Consider the following 25,125-nt stretch of genomic DNA (forward strand, 5'->3'; position numbering starts at 1 on the left):
TATTAGAAGACATTTATGTGCTCAGGCTGATACCTCTGACAGGGCCACAGACCAGGGACTCAGTCTGGACGGTGAGTCGGGAGAAACTCAGCAGCAACTGTCGAGCATGTCTGTAATGCTGATGAAGGTTGTTGCTGACCTGGAGGATCTTGTGGTAATACATCGATCGATTATGGTGATGGAGGCAAAATTCTCTGAGTTGGTTACGAGATTGTCGGACATCGAGAGATGGATTGATTATCTGGAGTCATCAGAGAGGGAATTAGCTGCTAATCTGTTAGCGTCCAAAGCAAATTTGGAACGTGTCTGGAAAAAACTGGAGGATTTGGAGAATTGTAATCGGCAAAACATTGTCCGAATTGTTGGAATTCCTGAGAATGAAGAAGGCAGAGATATGGTGAAATTCCTAGACAAGCTCTTCCAGATTCTGCCCAATATAACAGGCCATAAACTGGAAATTGAGCGAGCTCACAGGGACCAGGCTCGGAGATCCGATGAGGGAGACAAGCCCCGATCAATTCTAGCCAAATTTCTGAGATCATCCAATAAAGATCTTGTGTAACGTGAGGCAAAGAGCAAAGGAAGCCATTCTTGGAAGAATCACCAAATTTTCTTGTTCCCAAACTTTGCGAATTCAACAAGAGATAAATCTGATCAATTCATTGAATGCAAGAAACTCTTACATCAACGGAAGATCGCTTTTGCACTGATGTTTTTGGACAAACTGAGAATAGACACTAAGATGGCCGCAAAGTATTTACATGCCCACAGCAATGATGTCTTTCATAGAGACATTGGGGTGAGTGAGCCATTTGGTGTTTCTCATATGGCCCCCAAGTGAACTTGACTCGCTGATTTATACACTTGACTGTCTGAGGAAGCTGGCCGCATTTTTGTTTATTTTTGTGTTGGTTCCACCTAGCGGCTGGAGTATGTTTTGTGGAATAGCACTTTTCAAGAAACATTTGCATTGACGGAGGACCACTTTTGCACTGATGTTCCAGGCCAAATTGAGAATGGATACTAAGGATGGCTGCAGGGTATTTGCATGCCCACAGCAAGCGATGTCTTTCATATTTCAACTTGATGACTGAGGAAGTCATGGAGTTATGTAGCTTGTCTCGCTGATCACACACTTGACCATCTGAGGAAGCTGAGCACCTGTTTTGTTTCTTTTTGTGCTGGTTCTGCCTAGCGGCTAGTTTCTTTTGTGGAAAAACACTCCTTCAGGACAATTGTGGATGAATCTGCTCATTCTTTGTGCTTATGCCTCCTATTGGCTGAAGTTTGTTTTGTGGAGTATTTCTTGCAGGACTTTGAAAGGATAAGGTTATCTGTTGCACTCATGAACATCCAGCTCACTGAACATTCGTTTGTCTGTCCAATGAAACTGAACAGCTCTTTCTTTAAATTTGTTTGTGTGCTGGTTCCGCTAGAGGCTTGTTTTGTGGAATAAAACACCTTTGAGACAGTTCTGTGAATGAATCAACACGTTCTTTGTGTTTATACTGCATATTGGCTGAGGTTTATATTAAAGAGTATTTTCTGTTATGTAATTATGCCTTACAAAATTTGTACAGAAGCACCGGACTTGAGCAATCTGACGACAAAGTTGTTGCGGGGACTCTCGAAGGCGTACAAGGACTGTTTGTGTTTAGAGGGATGGACGCCGGTTGGTGCAGTAGTGCGCAGGGTTAATTGGGATGGGTTTGTTTTTCTCCCGTTCAAAATGCTCACTTAAAAACACATCCTAACTTGCGTCCGGCATCTAGATTGGTTTGCAGCGGTAGACCTGAAGGATGCATACTTTCACGTCTCAATTCTGCCTCGACACGACCCTTCCTACGGTTCGCGATTCAATGGCCAGGCGTATCAGTACAAAGTCCTCCCCTTCGGCATGTCTCTGTTCCCTTCATGAAAGTTGCAGAGGCAGCTTTCGCCCCGCTCCGAGAAGCCGGCATCCGCATACTCAATTATCTCGATGACTGGCTCATACTGGCCCACTCCCGAGAGTTACTATACACTCACAGAGCCCAGGTGCTCAGGCACCTCAGCCCCTTGGGGCTTCAGGTCAACCGAGAAAAGAGCAAACTCACCCCAGTTCAGAGTATCTCTTTTCTCGACATGGAGTTAGACTCAGTCTCTCGATGATAGCACGTCTCACCAACGAGCGTGCAGAGTCAATGATGGACTGCCTCGCCATCTTCAGGCCAGGTGCAACGTTCCCTTTAAAACTTTCCCAGAGGCTCCTGGGGCATATGGCATCCTCCGCGGTGGTCGCGCCGCTGGAGTTGATTGGTTGATTGGGGTTGACTCTCGAGTCCCAAGACGAGCATGGCGTCACGGCACGCACCGGGTAACAATCACCCCCGCCTGCCGCCAAACATCCAAACCCAGACAGACCTTTGCTTTTTACGGGCAGGAGTGCCGTAACAAGTGGTTTCTTGTTACGTAGTGTACCAGATTGTCAGAAAGGTCTGAAGCTAGAACTAGTCATACCTACCTGTCTGCCAAGGTGAGTTTCTCAAATATGCCCATGGCGATCCTTTGTGGACACCTACTGTAGGTCCACTTAAAACACTGCTGCGACTGATGGAAGTTGCATACTGGCCAAGTTTGATGTCTGACGTATGGAAATACTATAAGGAATGTCAAACCTGCCAAAAGTACAAACCATCATTCTCAAAATTATCATGCTAATTGCAGTCAACTCTTGTCATAGAACCTTGGAATATGCTTGGTGTGGGTCTGATGAGATCATTTCCCAAAAGCTCCAAAATGAGCATCTTTTAGTTGTTGTGACTACTGTTCTAACTGGGTAGAACTCTTTTCATTATTATTATTGTAAAAAAAAAAAAATATTGCATGAACTTGCTTTGATGTTTATGCTCTTTTGTCTGTTGAGAGGGAGGGAAGAGTGTGGTGGAAAAGATTTATTTTGGTTTAGAATTTAATACAAGTTAATATGGAAAAGATAATAAAGATATTGATTGAACCTTTTCAAATGATGGTATCTTTCTGCAATATTCTAATATCAGTGGATTCTTCCGACTTTTGGGTGTGTACTGTAATCAAAGCATTAATATATCTTTACATTTTTTAAACCTTTCCATCATAAACATCATATCACTGTTTTTAATCAATGTTAAATTTCAGTCTTGTTTGAAATTCTGGAGTCGTATTACCATATTATGACAAATACAACTAGTTTTGTTGATTAAGCCCTTAGGAGAGCCATATGGCACATTTAAGATACAACAGTGCCACCTATATGTAGAAGACAGTCAACACAGGAAAACATGATAGGTCCTTGAAGCATGTGCTATCCAGTAAAAGAAAGACTACTCAAAGTCTGCATCCTGATTTTCAAGGTCTAACTAATGTGCCTTCTTTCAAATTTATCTCTAATAACTAACAAATAGCTAATTTCTCATCTAAGCTGCAGGACCTGATATGATAAGGTTTGTTTTAAAAGCAAACAGTAAACTGCAAAGGTTTTATGAGACTAGAGGGACAAGAAAGGACAAGAGAAGCCATGTCTTTATCTTGAATCTTCAAATAAATAAATAAATAAATAAAACAACTGCCCTATTAAACAAGAAATTTGAGAGGTGTTAGTATACTCTCTGCATTTTCTCGAGTGCAGAAAATACTTTATTTGAATTGTTTAATGGCCTTGTACATGATTTAACATTTGTATGTGGGTTCTGGCTAGCACTGAGTTGTGTCTGTTTGCTCAAGAGCTGCGGTAGAGATACAGGAAATACAAACAGCAATCTATTAAGTGATATAGCAATATATAGAACTACAAGTACAGTTAGAGTTCAGGATAGGGTGTTCATTATGCTTTATTCTGACTCTCTCATAATCCTCTATATCAATGGCATAGATTTGGCTTGAGCATGGGGGGGGGGGGGTGGGGGTGGTTACAGCGTCAAGCATTTACAGGTTTCCATTGATCATGGTATAAATATGGGGGGGGGGGGGGGGTTACACTTGCTAGTTTTGATTATTGGGGGGGAAGGGGGGTTACCCCATCCCCACAGTAATCTACACCCTTGCTCACAAACAGAGCCTGTCCTCAGTTACAAGATTCACAACACTTAAGGCAAACTGAATAAAGCAAAAAACAAAACAACAACAACCACAAGAAATTGTATGCATATAATCATCATTTGTTAAATACAGTCATAGCACCAACATGAATGGTCCGTGTTGTAGTCCCCCTCTAGTTGTGTATTTATACACACTTTTATTTTTCATTAAAACTCTTACTTGAGTTTACAAATGTCTCTTTTAAACAACCTTGCATGGGACTATCATCAAGAGCAGCATTCATAAATGTACACTTACATTTTACATTATATCAAAAATGGCAAGGAATTGTGCAAAGGCAAACATACGACCTGGCATACTCAATCGCACACATACAAAAAAGCTGAAAAATACATAGCACAACTGAAAAGCATATTATTCTTAAAACCTCACTCATATTCCATGACAATTGTCAGTAATATCTAGCCAGGAGCTTGTAGGCCAGCCTATGTCAGCAGAATATCTGCATGACGGCATAAACTGCCACAAAATAATGAATGATTATTATGAAATGTCAAGCCTTCCTACACAAAATTGGATTAAGTTTAGCCACAGAAAGAAGTGCTTGTATTGCTATTACTTAATTAAAGGGCTTTTAAAACTAACAAGACATGCCTACTATTTGAATACATGAGTGGAGATATAAAAAAAAAATAAAGAAAAGTTTTAACATTAGACTTGGGGTAATTTGTCTGTATAAACTTGCATTTCTACGTTACCCGAATAAATTGCAAAAATAAAGTTTTAAAACAGCTCCCTGCTGAAAAGATCAGCATTAAAGGTGCATTCAGTAATTTTTCCTCATTAAAAAGAGTTTAACTCCTAAAAACATTGTAATTGTAATTTTGAACAAAATTTTTCTATACATTTAGGAAATCATGACCATTCACATTAAAATGAAGACTCCAGTCATATCATTAATCTTATAAAAGCGGTTTTATTCTACATGGAGAGGGTCCACATATGGGGGCTGCCATATTAGAATCACATGACCAGCCGAATACTACTCGCTTAATCTCAGTAACCGTCCTGTTATTTGACATTTTAACTCATTGATTAAAGTAATCATAGCTGACTGTTAATACAAAATTTCTACAATGGCATCTGAAACTGAAAATTATATTTAAATGTTTTTAAATGATGCTGCATCCAAGCCGCTAGGTGTCAGTGTAAGTCCAAGATGACACAAAGACAAAAGTTACTGAGTTCAGATTTAAACCAGTATGAACCATCTAAGACCAGCATGGGAACTGCATGCTTGTTAAGCTGGTCTTTTTAACCAGGCTTTCCCAAATACGCCATCCATCTGCCATTGGTAGACCAAAAAGATAGTACCATCCCACACCCAAGCCATTCTCAAATTCTGGCTGGTGGGATGCTCAAACAAACAGAGTAATGTTTATAGCCACAGTATTTACAATTTACCTGAAAATATAGTTGACTCTGCAAATTAAGCTGGGATAAGAGAAAGTAACATTGCAAAAATTACACACTTTAGCTTTAGAAAAGTCCCATCGGCACAAACCCTTGATTATAACTCTTTGAACTTGCCAATTAAACTCACTAGACTTAACAAATCTGATGAAAGGTTACATGAAGACATTGTAATACTCAGCTTTTCAAATCAAGGGATTGAATTCCATACCCTGACGTCTTCAACTGCACTGATTTAAGAGCTCACTGATTAAATCCCTTTAGAATGTTCTGGTGGGAAAAATTTAGCTGATTCTTCACTTACACATTTTTCATTGAGAAAGCTATTACCAACTGATGCTATGGGGGGAGGTTTAAAAGAAAAAGACATAAACCACTCAAACAGCTTCCCTGATGCAGAATTATAGACAAAGATTCTGTACAAATGCACAAGTTAGCAGTTGCTTTAAGAGGCAGAATGTACAGCAATGACGTCTAGCAAAGAAAGCTTGGTAGCTGGTTATATGTAAATGTTGAATGTGTGCATTATACAATTTAAATTGATTTATTTAATCTTTTTGATACATCTGAAATTGTATATTTCATTTGTGACTACTACATTAATTATAATATTTACACATGATTGTGGGACAGAAAAGTTGTACACTTGGGTGTAATCCACTTTAGGAGATGACATCATTAGATCAGACTTAATGAGTTCACCTGTCTTAAAAATAATACAGTAATACTGAATGCTACTTAAATATCTTAATAATAACAATTTCTTGAAATGCTTCAGGAGAAAAATTATTCTTTTGCACATTTTCATTTAGTTTGAGACTAGGCTTTAGTCACTTTTTGAAACATTGAAATATGGCCATTACTGTAAAATAACTATTTCAAAGCACCTCTAAAGTATGTCAGCTTGTGTTCAACTATGCATTGTGACAATCAATCTAAACCACGTGTAATATGCACAGTGAAAATGTTTATCTGAAATCAGGACAATTTACAACTTAAAAAAGATTATCTGTATATTTTGCAAGCAAATTTTGTTATTGAACAACATTTTAATTTTTTTTATCTGAGTAAGGAGGACAAATGAAATATTTCTTGGAGTAATGAAACCTCTCTGCTTTTGTTCTCCATCCATGCATTTGGTCCACTGTGCGAAACATACATTACCAGTGTTCCAATACACTGTATGCAATGTAAAGATTTTTTTGTTCCGTTTCACTTGCTGGTTGAGCACCTGGTATGCATTACTGAGTTTTAATGCACTGTTTTTCATGACCATAGCAATAAATGCCTTGTAGTATATATCCTGTTAAGTTCTTGGGTTCACTTCGAACACATGATGTGACTGATACATTGCTGAGCCAAGTTGCATTTGTGCCTGTAATTTGCTGGTTGGGAGTGTGTGCGTATCTGTTTAGTCATGAGATTTTTACTCATCTCCCACACTGTCAGCTTTTGCAGTAGCTGCTCTCAATGGGGTAAGTTTAATGGAGTTGCAATGACTCCTTTTCACCAGCAGGTGGCTGATGTTCACAGGGTTTTAGACAGAGTCTGTGGCTCTGTAAAAATGAATGAGTTCATCTATGATCCTAAATGCTTGATTCCAATTTCATCCATTTGAAGAACAATGATTTGTGATTTACACTTAAAACTCACCTGCTTGTGGAGAAATAAATGAAATCACAGAATGCAGCCTTCTGATTAGAGCAGTAATCCAATGTTAATTGACCAATTAAATGCTTGAACACTTTAAGGAAATGCTCTGGTCAGTAAAATGCCCCATAATACAGGCAGACAATCAACACAAGAGACATCTTAGAAGATCTGGATCTTGTCTTTGAATGACCAGAGAATGGAGGATGAACACGTCCTGTATATGAAATGGGGACTGGTGTCATGAGATTAAATACTTTGAGTAAATCCATCAGTGTTTGTGTGTTTCTGGAGAGGGGTTATGATGTTGCAGAGACAGGTCAGAACTTGTTCTGTTTTAGCTTGTCGATATGGTAGCACAGCTTGAGAGCAGGGCCCAGTTTGAGTCCCAGGTACTTCATGATCATATCACTCTTCAGAAGGAGAAGAGCATCACCATCAATCTCCTGAAGAAGTAATCACACAGTGTCCACAAGAGAATGTTTACTATACGCTTGAACATTTCTTTTACAGTGCAAGAATTTTGGATATTGTATTAGTGTACGTGCGCTTGCGTGTGTGTACATGCGTGTGTGTGTTGGAAGAGGCTATACGATTTGGCCCAAAAATCATATTGTGAATATTTGGACAAATATTGTAATTATGATTTGAACTTTTCTGTTGCTTAGATATCAAGACTAAAAGAGCAAAGGCATACAATCCTATTGAAACAGCAGCTCTCGTGTGTGTGTGTGTGTGTGTGTGTGTGTGTGTGTGTGTGTGTGTGTGTGTGTGTGTGTGTGTGGTCCTGATTTGCCCACAATCTACTAATAAAATATTTTAAGGGTGTCCACACTTAAATCCTGTTAAAAAGAAAGAAACTCAGACCTATTTCAGTTGACCCAAAAGTGAACTGATTGAAGAAGTGGACATGAAAGTGGACTCAGATCTCTTTTTGGTACCTTTTTAATCAGTGTGAATGGGTAATAGACAACAGACAAAATAGAGTGCCACCCATTCACTTTGAAGCATGCAGAACATGCAAACTAAATAACTCAATTGCAGCCTTTTGCAGTTAAATAATACACAAGTCCATTCCACAATTTTTATTTTTATTCAATTAATTGTGGAGCATTTGTTGCAAGAGTAAATTCAATTAAGTCTTGTCAGTGCTGTTAAATTAATACTTTGTGTCCTGATCTAAATATAATTGTACATAAGTTTGGAGTCTAGCCCATTCAGCTTGGTGATTATTTCATTAATTGATTCTAAACTAAACTGATCCCAACTGACCTGGTGCACACTGTCTACACATGGTTTTGTTATCAGACAGTTACAGCATGTACAAAATACATGGTGTTTGTTTGCCAAACTCACATGCTTTCTAAAAAGATCCACATGTGGGCCCAGTGCTTGAGGGTCTGCATCCTTGATAAACCACACCACCTCATCAACACTCCACCTGGAGGGGTCCTTACTGGGTGGGGGCTTTGAATCCCCTCCCTCTAGGGATGAACTGTAGGCTAGACAGAGTGAAGCCAGGTTCAGAGACTGAAGCAAAGATTTGATTCAATCTAGAAATACCTTGCTAATTATGTTGTATATGCAATACAGATAGTACAATTCAGTACACACAAATGGCCATCATTTCCAGACAATAATCTGATGCTTGGTCAATAGACTTAGAGAGTGAAAAGGTTGGTGTTCAATCAATAATATCATTTAGTTTACAGTGTTCTAATTCACTCCTATAGTAATAAAAGGAGTATTCCCAGACATTCAAGTACTGAGGAAAACATCTGTAAAAACTTCTGAAAGAAGCAATTTCCTATTTCTTACCACTTCTATTTCCTTCCTGGTATGTGCTGGGACTGGCTGCCTGCCTGCACACGCCTCCAGAGTAGGTGGGGATAGAACGAAAACCATATGAAGGTTTGGTAGCTGTGTATGGCGAGGACATCGCACCAAAGGCAGAGTCACTGGGGTCAACAGAATAGCGCTTAGCGTCCATTGAATCACCATGGTAGTCATCCACCATCGAATTTGCTACAAAAAACACCAGGAATTTAGGAACAATAATGCATTTAAAGGCTTAAATTGGATGTGGTTTCTAATTGGGTTTTTTGAGTGTAGATAGGCCTGCATGGTCAGAATTACATAACAAGGGCAATTTCACTTAACAGTAGCATTTCATTCAGAATAAAAACATGCATCTTATTCCCTAACCACCCTCAATCCAGTTTAACAAGGCACTAAATGAACTGAAATAGTGCTGCAACATATGTATTTACAGTAAATAAAAAAATAAACAATCTCTCATTTACTCACTTTCATGCCATCCCAGATGTGTATGAATTTCTTTTTCTGCTGAACACAAATAAAGATTTTTAGAAGAATATCTCAGTTCTGTAGGTTCCTTAAATGCAAGTGAATAGTGACCAGGCATTTCAAGCACCAAATATTACATTAAGTAATTCATACAACTTCAGTGGTTTAGTGTCTTCTGAAGTGATGCAATCACTTTTGGTGAGACACTGATCAATATTTAAGTCTATAAATCTCCACTTTCACTTTCAGAATGTGAAAGAATCTGAAAGTGAAAGAGGAGATTGATAGTACAAAAAGGACTTAAATACTGATCTGTTTCTCACCCACACCTATCACATTGCTTCTACAGACATGGATTTAACCACTGGAGTTATATGGATTATTTTTATATTGCCTTTATGTGGATAATTGGAGCTTGAAAGGACTGGTCACCATTCACTTGCATTTTATGGACTTAGAGAGCTGAAATATTTAGCTAAAAATCATCATTTGTTTTCAGCAGAAGAAAGTCACGCATATCTGGGATGGAGTAAATTATGAGATACATTTTTGGATTAACTATCCCTTTAAGTCAATGTCATTAAATTTCAGTTGCAACACACCACTTTTCTATGTAAATTAGGGTTATTAGAGATTCCACCTTCTTCACAAAAGTGAGCGCTATTTTGCTGGCACAATTAACATGCTGATACCATCCACAAAAAGCATGCTGAAAATTGGTTGTAAATTTATTCAAACGAGATTTGTGTGTACATTTTCTATGAATTATGGCAGCAATAACTGATCAAATGCTAGAGATCCAGATTCAGGTATCTGGACCACAGTGGTGGAGTGATGCTGTACAGATCCAGCTAAGTATACCAGATTGCAGTAGTCTGGTGCATCCTCCACAACCTAGCAGTCAGAACTGACTTTCAATATTGGGAATTGAGGCATATGCCCCCTTACCTGATTTGAATCATACCTTAAGGGAATAATAAAAAATTAAAAAAAAAAAACACACACACACACACACACACACACACACACACACACACACACACACACACACACATGTTGTGTTTCCATGTTTTATGGGGACTTTCCATAGACATAATGGTTTTTATACTGTACAAACTTTATATTCTATCCCCTAAACCTAACCCTACCCCTAAACCTAACCCTCACAGAAAACTTTCTGCATTTTTACATTTTCAAAAAACATAATTTAGTATGATTTATAAGCTGTTTTCCTCATGGGGACCGACAAAATGTCCCCACAAGGTCAAAAATTTCGGGTTTTACTATCCTTATGGGGATAGTAAACAAATACACGTGATAAATACACGCTCACACACACACACACACACACACACACACACACACACACACACACACACACACACACACACACACACACACACACACACAGAGAGAGAGAGCGTGTGCAACTAAACAGTGCTGTCAGGGGGCACTATTTATTTATTTATAGGAAATTAACCAAAAAGTGTTTATGAGAAATGTAGGTATCCTCTAAAGTAGGGTTTCCTCCCTTAACTCCGTTAATCATTGACATGGGATTAAATCATGACAGAGCCTTGCTTAAGTAGCCAAGAGGCACAATATTGCATCATACTGAGGTTAATGCTGTAATCTCTAGAGCTACTAAACCATATTCGGGGGGAGCGAGAGAGCCAATAAAACTCAAACCTCATGCCACTCAGAGGCGCTCAACCTTTTTACTGGCACTTAAACAGCTCAGCAAGCACTAAAGGCCTTCTCTGCAATTTTCAGAAGGGCAGATTGGAAAAGCGTAAGCTCAATAATCAAATGGCCAAATTACAGAACATCCAAACCAAAAGAACCAAAACAAGAATAGCAAAAAAATATTCACTTTATATTGACATTTGCAACAGCACAGTTGCACAATGCATCTCTACTATTTCAAATCAAAGGGTAGAAGAATAGAGGTCGTGTAAGAGCTTGATGAGTACGCACTTGACTTGGGATGCCCTTCTGAGTGCTTTTCAGTGTGGAATGAGGAAGAGGGGGACGATGAAGGGGTGATGGGCTGGTCACTGAAGAGGTTCTCACACAGCAGGCTTCGACACAACTTCTTGAGGAAGCGCAGGACGTAGCCAACACTGTTTACCACAGGTAAGCTCAAAAGATGTTGCTTACCATCAAAGGTGGCTGAAAAACAGAGAAAGAGTGTTTAAGTTCAGGACAAGTCAATTGAACACTCTAAGAACATTGTGATGATAACTTTAAAATGTCTGTGTTACACATATATCATGTTACTATGATTAATTATTACACATTAGTCTGGAATTCTTGATTGTGATTGGTCCATCATGGCATTTTGCAGTCATGACATTCTGTAGTCTGGCAAATCATTTCTTTAATTATGCTAGTTTCTTCCCTTTCGTTCACTCCACAGTCTATTCTTACATGATCAAATAATTTCAACTCAACTCAATATGCAATATACTTTGTGTTGTGTCCTGATCACCCAGTTGGGCAATGACTGGCTAACTGTACATTAACACTTGTGTCACTCCTCAGCTCATTTATAGTGTCATATACACACTTATTGTAAAGCCAGAGGAGGATAGCCTCCCCTAGAGAAACTCACCACTAACTAAACATCTTATGGAGGTTTTTCCTTGCTACATACGCATTAGGGTTTCACAGGGAGCAATATTAAGGAATTATTTTTTGTAAAGCTGCATTGAAAGACTGTATTGTGAAAAGCGCTATACAAATAAAAATGACAACTTATTATAGCAATACATTTTATTACTGTAATTGTTTATGTTAATAACAAAATAAAATTGAATAAGCAAAATATAAATATTTAATAGTATGCACATACAAATGCATAGTGTAACACTGTTACATAACATAAATATTGTTATATAGAGTATAACAACCTTTACATTGCATTTAAAAATGTCTAAGCCCCAGAAACTAACACTGACTCTGAATCAATAATTTATATATACAGGGCATGGATATAACACTTTCAAGTGGGCATCAGAATGCAGAAAGAGAATAACAATGAGCCTTGCATTTGTGTGTTTCCATGCAAATAAACCTGATATCTTTTCTCCCCCATAGCCGTCAGTTAGCAGGGTGAAGACGGCTTTCTGCTGGAATGCGCTGTCAATGCAGCCCTGTACTGCCTGCTGCAGCACCACAGACGGCCTCGCCGGACCTAGATGATCCGGCAGCTGCAGCACCTTCTGCCTGTCTAGGTTGGGACCAGTGTTCACCAGCTTATTCACGTAGATACAAACTGGGTCGATAGAGAGAATGTACCATTAGCAAAATCCTACATTTACTTTGAGCACACTTTTTTAATTGAATATGCATGATATGAAACTGCAGTATTTGCACATATTTTTAACAGTAAATCTTATGGGCACTGTCTGATAAAGTTAGAGAATCAACAAAAAATGTGGTTCAACCGCACAGTTAATTGCACTGCTGCCTACCCCTGCATCTAGGGTAATTCTCAGTGTTTGTTCTGCTTTTGATTTTGTCATTAATTGGAAATTTAGTTTTTTTGTTTATCTGGCAGTGTCTCTTTATATGCTTAAGTTTATACAGTTGACGTAACTGTTAATAATCTCAGTATTAAGTAACTTGAATAGCAATAGCACTAATATGAAAATACATAGATCTATACATGTATTTACATACAGCAACACATAGGAATAATTGAAGTTACAGTGAGGCACTTACAAAGTGAATGGTGCCAATTTTGGTAGGGTTTAAGGCATAAATGTGAAGCTTATAATTTTATAAAAGCACATACATTAACTCTTCTGTTAAAACTTTTTTGACATTACATCATTATGGCAGCAAAGCTGTAAAATTGGCTATAACATTATTCAGAAAACATTAAGCGATTTTATTACACTAAAATCATGTTAATTCATATTGTTTAAGTCTTGTGGCTATACTTTTGAAATTGTGAGTATTTTAACGTTAACAGATTGGCCTCATTTACTTCCATTGTAAGTGCCTCACTGGAACCTATAGATTTTGCTGTGTTTAAGAAAAGGAGGGGCGTGTAAAAATAAATTTTTGTGATAATCAGTATAATGCCACAAATGCTGTTGATTAAGCTTAACTTATATTGAACCAAGAATATTTCTTTAAACCATGATGTACAGTTTAAAGACAACGTCTGCATATAATTGTACAACACGCACACATGCAAATACTATTGACACACATTGCACGCCTTCCTTATTGACACAAAATGCCTTGCGGTTTCATATTTAAATCCTCCACTCAAATATTTGGGAAGGAATCTACAAATATTTGAGGCCACATTTATAGATCGTTTCTGGAGATCAGGATGACAGAACTACATTTCATATCTTAAAAAATGCTCAGACAGATCTCACATGTCTTGCAGCCCAAGAGACAAGCAATAAATGAAAGGGAGGAGAGGGTTGAAAAGCTGAAAAAAAAAAAACATCTTCTATCACAGCTTAAGATACTTTGAAGAATCAATAGTGCCACATCCTTTGCATTTCAATTGTTGTTAAACTGCAATGGATTCATTTAACATGATTAAATCTTACATTTTAATTAAAAAGAAACTTTCCCCCAAAAACCTGCTTCCGAGGTTCCGAAATTGCGTACTCAAGAGTATGTACTGCATTTGATGCATTTCTCAGCCAGTAAAACAGTACATTCTTTAGGCATGCATGCAAGTACTATGAATAGATTCAAGACATACTTCATCAGTGATATAATAATCTATTTTGGATTTGTTAAACAAGCACCATTTAAGCACATGGAACAAATTTCTTGATATATATACAGTACTGTACAAAGGTTTTAGACACTTGTGAAAAAGTTTACATAAAAAAATAATGCCATATATGGTTTTCTTTTATCCATTAATGTCATCCTTCTGTAAATTCAGTAAACATAAAAAAGCTACTTATTTAAACCTTATATTCAATGTGACCACCTTTTCTTTCAAAACAGCACCAGTTCTCCTAAGTACACCTGGATACAGTTTTTTTTGGTTGTTGGCGAATTCTTGGAGAATTAACCACAGTTCTTCTGTCTATTTAGGTAGTCTCAATTGCTTCTGATTCTTAATGTAATCCCAGAACGACTCGCTGTTCAGTGCGGGGCTCTGTGAGGGCCATGACATCTGTTGCAGGGCTCCCTGTTCTTCTATTATATTCTATTTGCAAAGTAATGTTTGGGAGTCTAACATTTATATTTCCTATTGGCACACTAAAGCTGAAGATACAACTATCTTAAGACAAACGTTTTTGTGAAACATCTTATGTGCCTAAGACTTTTGCACAGTACTGTATATCACTTACGGTTAAAAAGAGCCATCTGATTTACAGTTCTTTGCCTTTTTTTTAAATCCAGCATTTTGACCATGATGTCTCATGGGGAATATAGGATAGGAAAATGTCTAGTTGATCCACTATTCAGAATCTCGCTGGACATAGTAGGTTATCGGGGTATTTCTCGCTTACCATTTATGAATACTGAGGATTCAGACATACTATATAGTAGGGAAGTATGGATATCCAGACGCAGCATCTCTGTACAGGCTCTTGTCACCATAATAATTAAATCACATAGAAATACAAAGAATATTACCAATATATCCATGCAGTCCCAAATAAAACTAATGCATTTGAACTACATACAAATCTAAGAAAGTAAAATTGTTGAACGTCTGAGAACTACAATAGATATTTGTAAGTACAAATTTTCACTCAGAAATTAAATCACAAAATCATGTTTTCAATTCTGGATTTTGGAAAAATCTGGCAAAGCAATTTTAAAATCCGCACCTTAACGTCTGAAACAACTTTTACGATAACCTGTAGCAAATCAAATATACTGTTAATATCATCTGCAGTTTTACAAGCAAAACCAGACTAAACTAAACAAACATTCCTATATAGGAAGCATTTCCATTTATCCAAAATTACTTAAAAATTAGGAAATACAAAACAGGGATCAATCACAACACATACAAAACAGCTTTTGTATGTGCTGCTCCAGGAATATAACAGAGATAAAATGAGAGCCAGATAAAGCAGTCTGTGTAGGACCCCCTACACAATCAGTCCTATTTGCCCTGACTCACTCGTCTGCTGCATGCGGATGCTTTAATCTGACATATCGCCATGATGAGGGATTTCCTTCGTCGTCTGTCATTCACAAGCACCATGACCAGGAGTTAGACACACACACACACACACACACACACACACACACACACACACACACACACACACACACACACACACACACACACACACACACACACACACACATACAATCCCAATGCCACCCATGGGCAAAAAGAATAGAAAGAAGTAGCATGTGTGAGTGTTTGCGAGTGTTTAGCAGGATAAAGTCTTCAATGAATGGGGTGTGGGGGAGGATTGTTTCTAAAAATGGGTGATATAACACAATACACACAAAGCTTAAAATAGATCATTGATAGCAAGATCACTGACATGCCAGACATGTAGGTTTACAGACAGTGAACATTTTGCACACTCGGGAAGGGCATTATGAGATTCAACTGCGAGGTACACAAACGCGTGTCCTCAAACAAGCCACGTACACACACACACACACACACACACAGTTGAAATCATCAGAGCCACTTATAATGACATCAGTCATCAAGCTCATGACCCCCACCATCAGCAATAACAATTCCCTCTGCGATCCCCACAACAGACATTTCCCACAAATTATACACACGTTGGAACGCAAGCATGTGAATGCGTGTCACTGCTAGAGGGTTTTTGTACAGTATATTTAAAAGTGCTTTGAACTTACTATAGGCACTTCATATTTGTAAAATACCCGACTAAAATACTGTCATAGACCTGCCTTATCAAATTTCGTTCTATAAAGTACTAAAGAAACAAAATGCTTCTTTAATAAATATGAATATGTGTAAAGCTGTATATAATTAATATGAGTATAAAATAAGGTGGAATTCCCCTTTAAAAGCTTCTTATAATATATACAGTAGGAGTGTAACCAAATTAAACTTTTCCACTACACACAGATTTAAATTCTAAAAACCTGGTAGGCAGACAAAAGCTTCTTGTTCAGTAACTGCTCCCTACAGCAAAGGGATTAAGCTCAAGAACGAGTTCAGCCATACCTTCACAACTTCTCATGTTTAAAGTAGACTCAGAACAGAATGGTTATGCAGAACCAGAAAGGTGCGTTGAGATTGAATATTGGAAATACAGTAAGGTTTCCACTATATTTGAACTTCAGAATTGAAATTGAACGCACTGTCCTTCATTTGATCGTATTGTAGTTGAATTTACGAATGTATTTAAGTCATACAAATTCATTGATTTTTTTGTTTTTGTTTTAAATAGTATGATTTCTTCCCCCAGTGAAAAGCCAAGGTAGGGAAACACATTTGATCTCTCCATTGCAATGTGGAGAAATTGGAAGATGATATCTCCCAGCCAAGAGCTGTCAGGTCTCTTCAATAATGTCCTCTGTGACATTCACACCTATTAACCTTTAAAATAAGAGATGTAACTACTTTTTCTTTCTCTCTCTTCCTGTCCCTCTCTTTCTAGTGATGGCTGTTATTGCCAAAAGGTAGGAAAGCCCGCCAGTACCGCAGAACATCCTGACCTCAGTGATGAGGAGTGTGTGATGATCCAACATCTGATGTTGACTATACATAATGAAATGTGTGCATTCTACATCAATACATTTCAAATTAATGACATACATGAAAGGCAGAAGTTTGTTGTAAAGTGATTTCTATAAGGTTAGAATAAGGTCGAAGCTTGAAATCAAATAAAACAAAACAGACTAAAATCAAATTAAATTAAAACATTCGCACAGTAGTTGTGATTATTGTTTTAAATTATGCCACATAATTACTATGTTGTTCTAACCACATATGACTTTCTTTCTTCCATTGAACAAAAGGTTAGGCATGTTAGCCTCAATCGCCATTCACTTTTGTGGGCAAAAGAGTAATGTCAACATTCTTCAAAATTCCTCTCATGTTGCATGGAAGAAAAAAGTCAGGTTTGGAACAACATGAGGGTGAGTAAATGGTGACAGAATTTTTATTTTTGGCTAAATGAACCCATTAAATAGCAGAAGAAGAAAAATATCTGTCTTTGTCCTCTCTCACCCCTTGGCACAAATCACATCATATCATCTTGATATAATAAGTTACCATAATTCGGATATATGGATAGACGTGACAAGAACGAGGGCGTGGCTGGGCCGTGACGGTGCACGGCTAGCACTGAGTCAACTACTCAGCAGGAGGGAGAGAGATAAAGGGGAGCTGGAGACGCCAGTTCAAAAGAGACGCATGTGGCCGCATTGTGTGTGTGTGTGTGTGTGTGTGTGTGTGTGTGTGTGTGTGTGTGTGTGTGTGCGCGCATCTATTTTTTTTTATGTTGTTTTAAGTTGTGTTTATGTCATTACATTTAGGCTGACTGTTCTGCCGGTTTCTGCCTCCCCCCTTAATCCTGGGTTTCAGCACCAATGTAGCAGATAAGGGATGGGCAAGGAGGAGACAGGAACTGGCAGAACAGTCAATCTTAACTTTAATGACATAAATGCAACTTAAAACAACATAAAACACATAGACGCACACACACACTAGTTGACACAGCGCCGGCCGTGCACACTCACGGCCTGGCCACGCCCTGCTCTTCATAACAGTAGAGTTACAGTCTCCATTGACCAGTAAAAAATAGAATGATACAGGGTTCAGTCATAATGTGGTTCCTCTGAAGACAGTATATTGCTCTACATAAATCTATATCTCACATTTACTGTTCCCTTACTAGTTAGTGGGTAGTGAAACAGGATGCATTTGTGTGTGTGTTACCTGTGAGGATCTGTGGGGTGGCTGAGTGCGGGACAGTGGCAGCGTCCTGGGGAATGGAGCTCATGTCTGGCTCTGGGGTGCTGCTTGGAGGGGAGATGGCTAGGGGTGTCATCAAGCGAGACTTTAGCTGCAATCAAAAAGCATAGTTATATTACATAAATATACACACACATACATATATATATATATATATGAAATATATGTTTATACTCATATATACTGTACACTATATAAAAACAATCTCATTAAATTCTCTATGTATGTACACTTACAGACCACTTTAATAGGAACACCTGTACACCTACTTATTCGTATGATTATCTAATCAATCAATAGCCAATCATGTGGCTGCAGTGCAATGCATACAATCATGCAGATACAGGTCAGGAGCTTAAGTTAATGTTCACATCAACTATCAGAATGGGTAAAAAATGTGATCTCATTGATTTCGACCATCTGTCGGTGCCAGACGGGTTGGTTTCTGTAACTGCTGATCTCCTGGAATTTTCACACAGAACAGTCTCTATAGTTTACTCAGAATGGTGCCAAAATCAAAAAACATCCAGTGAGCGGCAGTTCTGCAGACGGAAAAACCTTGTTGATGAGAGAGATCAACAGAGAATGGACAGACTGGTTCGAGCTGACAGAAAGAATACGGTAACTCAGATAACCACTCTGTACAATTGTAGTGAGCAGAATAGCATCTCAGAATGCACAAAATATCAAACCTTGAGCTGGATGTGCTACAACAGCAAAAGACCATGTTGGGTTCCACTTCTGTCAGCCAAGAACAGAAAGCTGAGGCAGCAGTGGACACAGGTTCAGCAAAACTGGACAGTTAAAGACTGGAAAAAGCATAGGCTGGTCTTATCAATCCGATTTCTGCTGAGGTGCACAGATGGTGGGCCCACCAAGTGGTCAGTGAGTTTATGATGGCCATGTACACACTGCAGTTAAACACAGTTGTCTCTCCTCTTCTTAGAGCTTCTGTACAGATTCTGTAATTTACAGGAATAACAACTTCATTCTACAACCGAATTCACTCCTGAAAAAGTGTGTACAGAACTGCAGTAAACAACTAGATTTTAAGGCAGTAATAGCACTCTCTTTTGGACAATGAGAGCCCTTATCAATCATGGCTTCCTAATAATCTCCATCCATTAATTGGCACAATCACTCTAATATCTCCACCAATAGCTGGTGTGTGGTGAGCACTATGGCTGCCATCACATCATCCAAATGGATGCTGCACACTGGTGGTGGTTGAGGAGAGTCCCATTTTCACTGTGTAAAGCACTTTATGTGTAGTGTCAGAAAAGCGCTATATAAATTCGTTCATTCATCTGAATTGTGCTGCTGGAAATCACAGAAATGGAATTGTCTAATTTGCATATTTTGATGCCAGTCCGTCTCTCTCTCCATCATAGTTGCCCTGATCAATTCCCTGATAAATATAGCCAATAATAGTTTGGCAAGATAATGTCTCTGTTCCCTAATATTGATCAAAAAAGCTAGCACTATATAGGTTAAAAACAGCCCAAAACGTTGTTATGGTTGTCATATCAACCAAGAAATTTTTGCACAACCGAACAGAATTGCAAAAATAACAAAAAATCAAAACAGCTTTCTGAATACAGAATTGTTAAAAACAATCTCCCAATTCATGCCAGAGGTTGAGTAACATTGTTGGGGCAGGTCTAAGCGGGTCTCTCATAACAAACACAGGAATACATCTTTTATAGCGCCATAGAGACCGTGTTTACAGTTTCGAGAAAATTAGCCTATGAATGGCTTAGTTATAGTTGTCTCTGCGTATAAAGCTGGGATAGAAAATGTATTTTAACACTGAAAAAAGTAACAATAAATTATGTTGTGACTAAAATATGTTGTGACAGATAAACTATCTCTAACATTACATTTCTAAGAAAAGCAATAGCTATCAGGTTTAGGTAAGCATGAATGTAGTTTGCTTTGTCTACTTATAATATTCCAACAAACATATATACACACGCATACACACACATACACACACACTGTGGTGGCATGTTGCTCTTTAAATCAGCAGCAGCAACATTATGAGGCATGTACTCAGTCACACAAGGCTAAAAACAACTCAATAGCAGCAGACTGCAGATACATCAGTCAAAGTGCAAGACACCTTCTCTTACAGTTACAATCAGACCTGTGTACCCATGTCCAGCAGACATAAAAGGCATCAGTCTGGTGTTTTCTTCTGCCTAAAATGTCTTAAGTGCACCATGCACACATTCTGTTCTAGACTATTCAAATCTACCACTCAACGACATTTGACAGATGCTTTTATCCACAATGACTTACAACTCATGCAAGGGATTCATAATGACTAGGGGAAAAGACTTATATTTGTGGCCTACAAACAAGCAAAAACAGAAACAATTAAATTTTTACTGACTTTAAAACCAGGCTTCCTCCCTCTCTTCTTGGGCACTTTAATGGGTGGGAGGGAGTCTGGGTAGTGACTCTGATATTCTGGGTGTCTTTTTAGGGGTGGGCGACCCCTTTTGCGACCTGGAATTTTTCCACTGGGGGGCAGGAGGAAGCAGGGGCTAATGGCCCCAGGTGATTGCATTTCTCCACCTCCTGACTGAACTGATGCAGCAGCAGGAATACTCATCAGACCTGAGAGAAAAGAAACAACAACATCATAAAAAGTTTTTTTACTGTGTATTTATATATATATATATATATATATATATATATATATATATATATATATATATATATATATATATATATACACACACACACACACACACACACACACATATACATAATGATTGAAGCTTAAGTGTCTCACATTACATGTATTCACCCTATTAAACTGTCAAGTACTGACATGACTCTACACTATGTCATCTGCTTCATGTCATGGAGATTGTTCTTAGACATTAGAATAACTTTAAATTATTTAATGAGCACATTAGTCTAGTATTTGAACAAAATATACTTCACAAACTCACTTTTTAGGGTTTTATTTGACAGTGTGAAGGCTGTGTATATTTAAATTAATTTGTTATATTACTCCTAATGACAACTGCAGAACCATGTTATAAAAAGCAACTGAGACACAAAACCACAACTTTTATAATACCCAACCATCAACTTATCATCTAACTCTCCACCACGCACACACACACACATTTGTGTAGACAGTATGACATTTATAGACACTGTAAAGTTGTCACACATATTATGGAACTATTGTTAATTGGTAATAGCAATAACAATATGCAAGTACAAGAAGCTCCACAAAATAATTACCTTGTAAAGACGTGCAGTTAATTCATATTACTCAGTAAATGAATATTTAACAAACAGCAAACCAACCCAAAACTAAGGTGGCCGAGAAGTACACAACACAAACAAGTTAGCAAAGCAAATAAAAGCTGAAAACCCAATGGAAATAAGCCAAAACACAACAAATAAAGCCAAAACACAATGGAAAAGCCACAGCAAAATTAACAGAAAATAAATATTTTAAAATATAATTATATATCAAGTTGTGTGACAGTCCGACTTAATGCATGAGAGATCTTGAGACTGCTCTGAAGATGCAGAGAGCTACTCGTCCCACTAAAAGTCAATACAAGAGTGGGCATTTCCCCTGAGTGCTTCGGCGTCCGAGCAGGGGCTACAGCCTTCATACAGCCCATTTTAGTTGGAGCAGGACACCTTATAAGAGCTGCAGGTACTGTGATGTCATTTTCGCATCATTGCCCAGTACGGATTCGAGCAAATGCTGATGAAATTATGTGCATTAAGAGTTCTAGTAGAAACCCATTCAGGTATTGGCCAGGGCACTTAAGGACAAATAAATACAGTTTTTGTATTATTATTTTTTTATATACATATTTTGTTGAATTAAATCTGTCATGTTGTGGCTTATTTATGTTGTGTTGTGTCTTAATTTAATTGTGTTGTGGCTTATTTCCATTGTGTTTTGGCATTTATTTGCTTTTCTTATAAACCCATCATCAACATATCCATTTTGAGACAGAAAAACAAGACAATACACCAGCAATAGAAGTCAAATGCACGTCCACAGCACAAACACTGCAACCAGAAAACTAGCTGCTGTTCCTGGAGACAGATCTAGACCTAGACACGATGGAGTTCAAGATGGAGTCTTATGGTGGATAACAAAAGGGGGAAAAAAGGAAAAAAACAGCATACTATAATACCATATTTAATGGGAAAATACTTGGATAAACATCCGCATAAATCCTACAGATATGGCATTCTGAACAAACTGGCCTGGTATGAATTATGTGAAGAACAAAAGCTTGATGATGATGATGCTGTGATGTGCTACACTGTGCACACTGTGAGTGTGGAGGAAATAGACACTGAGCCACATAAAAGCATCTTCTCTATCCTCCACTCTACAACTCTCGCTCACACACTTACTCACTCACTCAGTCCCCTTCCCCCAACCCTCAGTCATTCCCCTCCCCTCCCCCTCCAGCTGTGGCGCCTGGCCTGACAGACGGCTTCCCCATCGCTCCTCTTCTCTCATCCCTCTCTTTTTGGGTATCCCCTTGAACTCTGGACCTCAGAACCTGAATCTTGTACGCAATAAGTTATGGCTTAGAAATGTTTTCTTCAACAAAGAAACTCACAATAATCATTTTATTAACTAAGCACAATTAAAATAAAATAAAACAGAAAAACAATCAATTAAATAATTTTATAGTTTAATTGCTATTGCCATCTTCTAATTATTTATATATTGTGTTATTTTACATTTTAATATCCAGATCGCATAAATATTTTATATTAATTTCTTTAAGTAAATATGCAGTGCTATAAATATACAGTGTATTCTTAAAAAAATGAGTACTCTCTGAAAGTCTTTGCAGACAATAGACAGAACGCTCTGCCATGCAAATAAAAATAATAATGATAATATGAAGTATGCACACAACTCAATCTTGTAAATCTATAAAATAATTATATAAAAAGATTGGCCATTAACAATACAAAAGTTGTCTGCTTAAAACAAGAAACATATGTAATGTAACATATTGAGCCAAAATGTTAAGAAAAATATTTACTTAATTACTATTTGTCTATAAAACCTTACCGACCCTAATTCCTCATTCTTTTCAGATGCACTTTCAAAAGATTCAATTATTGCACTAACCTCCGCGCGCGCGCTACCTCCCTCCCTCTCTCTCTCTCTCTCACACACACACACACACACATGCAACAGCCAGGCCAAGCGATTTCATATCAATCAATTTCTCACGCACTGTCGCATGTTTCCTATAGCTGCATGAAAGTCATAAATGCTTATTCTAACAAGAAAAATACGGTGCTCAGCAAAACGTCCAGAAGGCTGTCTGAGATAGACATTAAAAAGAGCTTCAAAAATAGAGCACCGTTCCTCATGCGTGTGTGTTCCTTCTTATCTACAGAGAAATTAGCGGCATTCAAAGCAAATATTCAATATATAAACACTCACCAACCACTCGGCGCGGGAGCTAATCGTTTTTAACAATGTAAAGAGAATAGTCCAAACCCGTCCGGTCAAATGCTCATTCGTCCGCTTCAGTGCCGCTTTCGCTTTCCAGACCGGCCTCAATAATTCTGCGCTTCTGAAACCCCCGCCAGTCCTGAGAGCCTCCGCCGCGCGCTCTCGATTCCACTGCGCGCTCCGAAGTCACTACATCGTCCCCTTACCGTCGTCATGGCAACTGGGCGCCTAACATCCTCCCTTTGCCACAGTCTTATGCTGATGCGGAGCCTGCGGAATCATTTACACCACAGCAGCGTTTAGTGAAGCCAAGATTCCCAAAACGAAATGCCCTGCCAAAAAGAAATGGACTGAATTTTGTTAGTTGATTTAATTAAAATGTTATTGATGGTGCACACAGCGGTTCTAGTACGCATTTCATCCAGTTTTTTTTTTTTTAAATAATTAATGAAACAAGTGTAATTAATAGCCTATAGCGTATAATTGATGGCTAAATAATGACTAATGTATTTAAAGAGCCAACGTCTTGACTTAAAATACGAAAACCCCTTTGTAGAAGCTGTGTTTGGGGAAATACATTGGGATGCGTAAAACAAAACATAGCTACCTGATTCTTCGTGCATTTTTTTATCTATAAATGTACAAGGCCAGTCGTAGTAGTAAGACCTTAATATAGCCTACTGTAGCTACAATTCAAAAAAAAAAAAAAATTAATAAATAAATGTTTAGGCATATCCACTAAACAACAGACGGAAAAAAAAAACAGTTTTTTTTTTTTATTAATTTCTTTATTTTAGATTTATTTGTCTTTTATAATTATAATAAATTTTTTCATGTGCTTTATTTTTATTTTGCTAAAATTTCTGCTGACATGATGAACACTGAAACCAAATCGTAGCCTACAAAAATGCTGATGACAACGTTATTATTCTGGTGACTAAACCTCGAAAATAAAGTCTATATCTAGCCTAGACGTTTAGCCCAAAATACTTGCAAATATGTATGGCAATAGGACCGTGACTCATGATGAGCTAGCAAAATTGAGTTGGTTGATCACATAATGACCTAGAAACTGTACGACATACATATTTGCATGTAGGCTATGTGAAGTAAAATTTGTAAATTACAACCATAACCTATACGAGCAAAAAAAAAAAATAATAAATACACTATATATATATATATATATATATATATATATATATATATTACACAAAATATACACACATATAATTTTTTT

The 25,125-nt window shown here is 37.8% G+C and overlaps 1 protein-coding gene across 4 annotated transcripts in view; it reads right to left on the reverse strand.

Annotated features, from left to right (window-relative positions):
* Positions 1-3,630: 3,630 nt before the first annotated feature.
* LOC127622179 (sex comb on midleg-like protein 4) overlaps positions 3,631-25,125 on the reverse strand; it is a 35,796-nt gene continuing 14,301 nt past the window's right edge. For 2 of the 4 annotated variants that reach the window (XM_052096162.1, XM_052096165.1), the window contains exons 2-8: positions 20,802-21,028; positions 18,371-18,497; positions 12,563-12,763; positions 11,464-11,658; positions 8,998-9,204; positions 8,536-8,681; positions 3,632-7,625 (exon numbers count right to left, since the gene is read on the reverse strand). In XM_052096162.1, coding sequence (XP_051952122.1) covers positions 7,500-7,625; positions 8,536-8,681; positions 8,998-9,204; positions 11,464-11,658; positions 12,563-12,763; positions 18,371-18,497; positions 20,802-21,028 — 1,229 coding nt within the window. In that variant the 3' untranslated portion in view covers positions 3,632-7,499. Of the gene's footprint in view, positions 7,626-8,535; positions 8,682-8,997; positions 9,205-11,463; positions 11,659-12,562; positions 12,764-18,370; positions 18,498-20,801; positions 21,029-23,873; positions 24,066-25,125 lie in introns of those variants that run through there. The other 2 variants (XM_052096163.1, XM_052096161.1) reach the window with 2 other exon arrangements.

This window comes from Xyrauchen texanus, chromosome 28, assembly GCF_025860055.1.
Source record: "Xyrauchen texanus isolate HMW12.3.18 chromosome 28, RBS_HiC_50CHRs, whole genome shotgun sequence".
Lineage (NCBI taxonomy): Eukaryota > Metazoa > Chordata > Actinopteri > Cypriniformes > Catostomidae > Xyrauchen > Xyrauchen texanus.